This window comes from Macrosteles quadrilineatus, unplaced genomic scaffold (assembly GCF_028750875.1).
Source record: "Macrosteles quadrilineatus isolate MER2022 unplaced genomic scaffold, UCM_ALF_1.0 Scaffold_35__1_contigs__length_1230758, whole genome shotgun sequence".
Classification (NCBI taxonomy): domain Eukaryota; kingdom Metazoa; phylum Arthropoda; class Insecta; order Hemiptera; family Cicadellidae; genus Macrosteles; species Macrosteles quadrilineatus.
This window is the reverse complement of record NW_026542628.1, coordinates 597,787-600,684: the sequence shown is the minus strand read 5'-3', so window position 1 is coordinate 600,684 and position 2,898 is coordinate 597,787. Positions and strand designations below refer to the sequence as shown.

Sequence of the window (2,898 nt, the reverse complement as noted above, 5' to 3'; positions counted from 1 at the left end):
TTAATTCGCCGTGCTCCGCGCTAGATAAAAACCGTTATAAGCGATGCTATGCACCGGCTTTTTCTTCACGCTTCCTCCCCTCCGTCGCTAATTGAACTCGCCCACCCAGTGGCCACGTCACGTCGTCATCGCCAGGCCGCCCGGCGCCCGCACTAGCTCAGCTGTTGTAGTCAGCACTGTCGATGTCGCGTCGTCTGTTTGTTAACTAATGTGGTGTTTAGTTCTCTCATTGATTATTCATCCTGCCGTGTGTTAGTTATGCAAAAAGTGTAGTGCGAATTACTTACAATGGATAGCAAAAAGCGGAAAGTAGACAGTGAAAATAGGCAGTTTTTACCAGAGTGGACGGACCAGTATTTGTTTATACTTCCAAACAAAAGTGGAGCTGTGCCTGTGTGTTTGATATGTCAACAAACTGTATCTGTTGTCAAGAGTTCAAACGTTAAACGACACTTTGAGACTAAACACAAGCCGTTTGATACAAAATACCCAACAGGAAGTGATCTTCGCAAGTCTAAGATTGAGAGTTTACGTTCGAACTACTTAGCTAGTACCCAGATATTAAATCGAACAATGACTGCCCAAGAAAGATGTGCAGAGGCTTCTTTGCGTATTTCGTGGACTCTCGCTAAACATATGAAACCGTTTACTGATGCAGATATAGTCAAAGAATGCATGATTGAGGCAGGAAACGTGTTATTTGAGAATAAACAAGACGTTGTTGACACTATTCGTCGCATGCCGCTTTCTGCATCTACCAGCACACGAAACACTGAAGTTTTAGCAGAAGAAAGTTCTAAAAGCTTGAAACAGATTCTAGCAGCTACAGACAGATACGCTTTAGCGTTAGACGAATCATGTGACATTACCGATACAGCTCAATTGATTGTTTTTGTGAGGTTTTTGGACATTAAAAAAGAACAGTTTGTGGAAGAATTGTTAACTATATTGCCAATATCAGGGCAAACACGTGGAGAGGACTTGTACAATGTTTTAATGGACTATTTTGAGAAAGCTGACTTGGATTTGAAAAAAATTATATCAGTAACGACAGATGGTGCTGGTGCGATGACAGGAAAAAACAAAGGCTTGGTAAGTCGAATGAAAACAGACCCTAAATTTAATGAAAGTTTGCTAGCCTACCACTGCATTATCCATCAAAGTGTGTTGTGTTGCAAACTGAATCCTGCTCTTGAAGGTACAATGCAAACTGTAGTTAAGATCATTAACTTCATACGATCAAAGTCTTCACTTAGGCACCGTCAATTCAAATCACTTCTTGAGGAAACTGAAGCACAGTTTGACGATTTATTACTTCACAACAACGTAAGGTGGCTGAGCAAAGGATTTGTACTTCAACGGTTTTTTGCTGTTATGGAGGACATAAAAGTATTTCTTTCGGAGTGTAGTGAAGAAGTTGCAAATGAACACTTGGGCTTTCTGCTTGATACAGAAGACACTATCCCAAAAATAGCTTTCCTGACAGATGTCTTCAGACATTTCAATATGTTAAACTTAAAGATTCAAGGGAAAGGACTTCTTGTGTGTGAACTTCTCTCAGAAATTAGAAGCTTTACGAGAAAGGTTGTTCTTTGGTGTGAAGATATCAGTAACGAACGTGTGCACTTTCCACCAAGCCAGCCTGAACTCAGTTTGTGAAACCGACGACGTTATTGACATGACACAGTTTGTAAACTTTTTAAACGACCTCAAATCTGAGTTCGAAGCTCGATTTAGTGACTTTGACAAAATAGGGAATGTGGTTCAAGTCCTAAATAACTGTTTTTCTCTAAAGCCTAATGGAGAGTGGACCAATGAAGCAGCAGTAGTTTTGAATTGTAATAAAGCAGCCCTGCAAATGGAAATAATAGATTTTCAGGAAGACATTGCTCTGAAGGACAAATTTAGACAAGTCCCGAAAGAACTTTCGTGTGAGCTATTTTGGATCAAGTATGTGAGCAGTGAAAAATATCCTGAACTGAAAAACTTGGCCATCAAACTTTGTACAATGTTTGGATCAACGTACACATGTGAGTCTGCATTTTCAAGGATGAACTTTATCAAAAATAAATACAGATCTCGCCTCAGTGACAGCCACCTCAACAACCTGATGAGAATCAGCTGCACAGGACTCATTCCAAACTTTAAAGAAGTGGCCCAGAATAAAAAATGTCATTTCTCTCACTAAGTTTGAATACTCATATGTGTATTTTATGTATTTTTTTGCACTTTATGTATCTTTATGTAATTTCTAAGTGAAATTAAATTTGATGACACAATTTATAATTTGTGATTATTTCCAAGCCTAAACAATAGGCTATTTTCTAATAAATTCAAACTTTTATATGGTATTTAGGCAACAAAAAAATGTTACAAATAGCATGCGCAAATAGGCTTAAATCACACCATTTTAACTGAAATTTTGAAAATTTTTCCCGGACCCCCCTCTTGGCTGGGGGGTATTCCATACCCCCCAGACCCCCCGGATCCTTGTGCGGACCGTGACAGTCTTCTAGAAACTTGGGATGGACCTCCATTGCATTTAATTGGTGACCACTGTCATACCGCATACGTCACCCTCTCATGACGTATTCCATCACCTATGACGTCACAAAGTGACGTAGCACCGGAAGCCACCATTTCCGCCTGATGCACTTTAAACTCAATTAATTCACAACATCTGCCCTGACAGCTGACAGCTGTTCGCGATAGGTCCACCAGTTCACCACTACTCACCTTACTCAGCTGGTCTTGATCTTAGGTCATCTTATGAAGTCATCATACCTAAACATGGCAAAGCTCTACTATTGACAGACTTGGCAGTGCAATTGCCACAAACCCGTTATGGCAGGATAGCATCGAGATCAGGCTTAGCTTATAACAATTTTATTGAAGTAG

At 40.0% G+C, this 2,898-nt stretch overlaps 1 protein-coding gene across 1 annotated transcript; it reads left to right on the top strand.

The window, feature by feature from the left end:
* The first annotated feature begins 288 nt into the window (after window positions 1–288).
* On the top strand, window positions 289–2,188 carry LOC129005808 (general transcription factor II-I repeat domain-containing protein 2-like). Its single transcript, XM_054434816.1, has 2 exons — window positions 289–1,092; window positions 1,562–2,188. The coding sequence occupies exons 1-2, from the start codon at window positions 289–291 to the stop codon at window positions 2,186–2,188; spliced, it is 1,431 nt and encodes a 476-aa protein (XP_054290791.1).
* The last annotated feature ends 710 nt before the right edge of the window (window positions 2,189–2,898 follow it).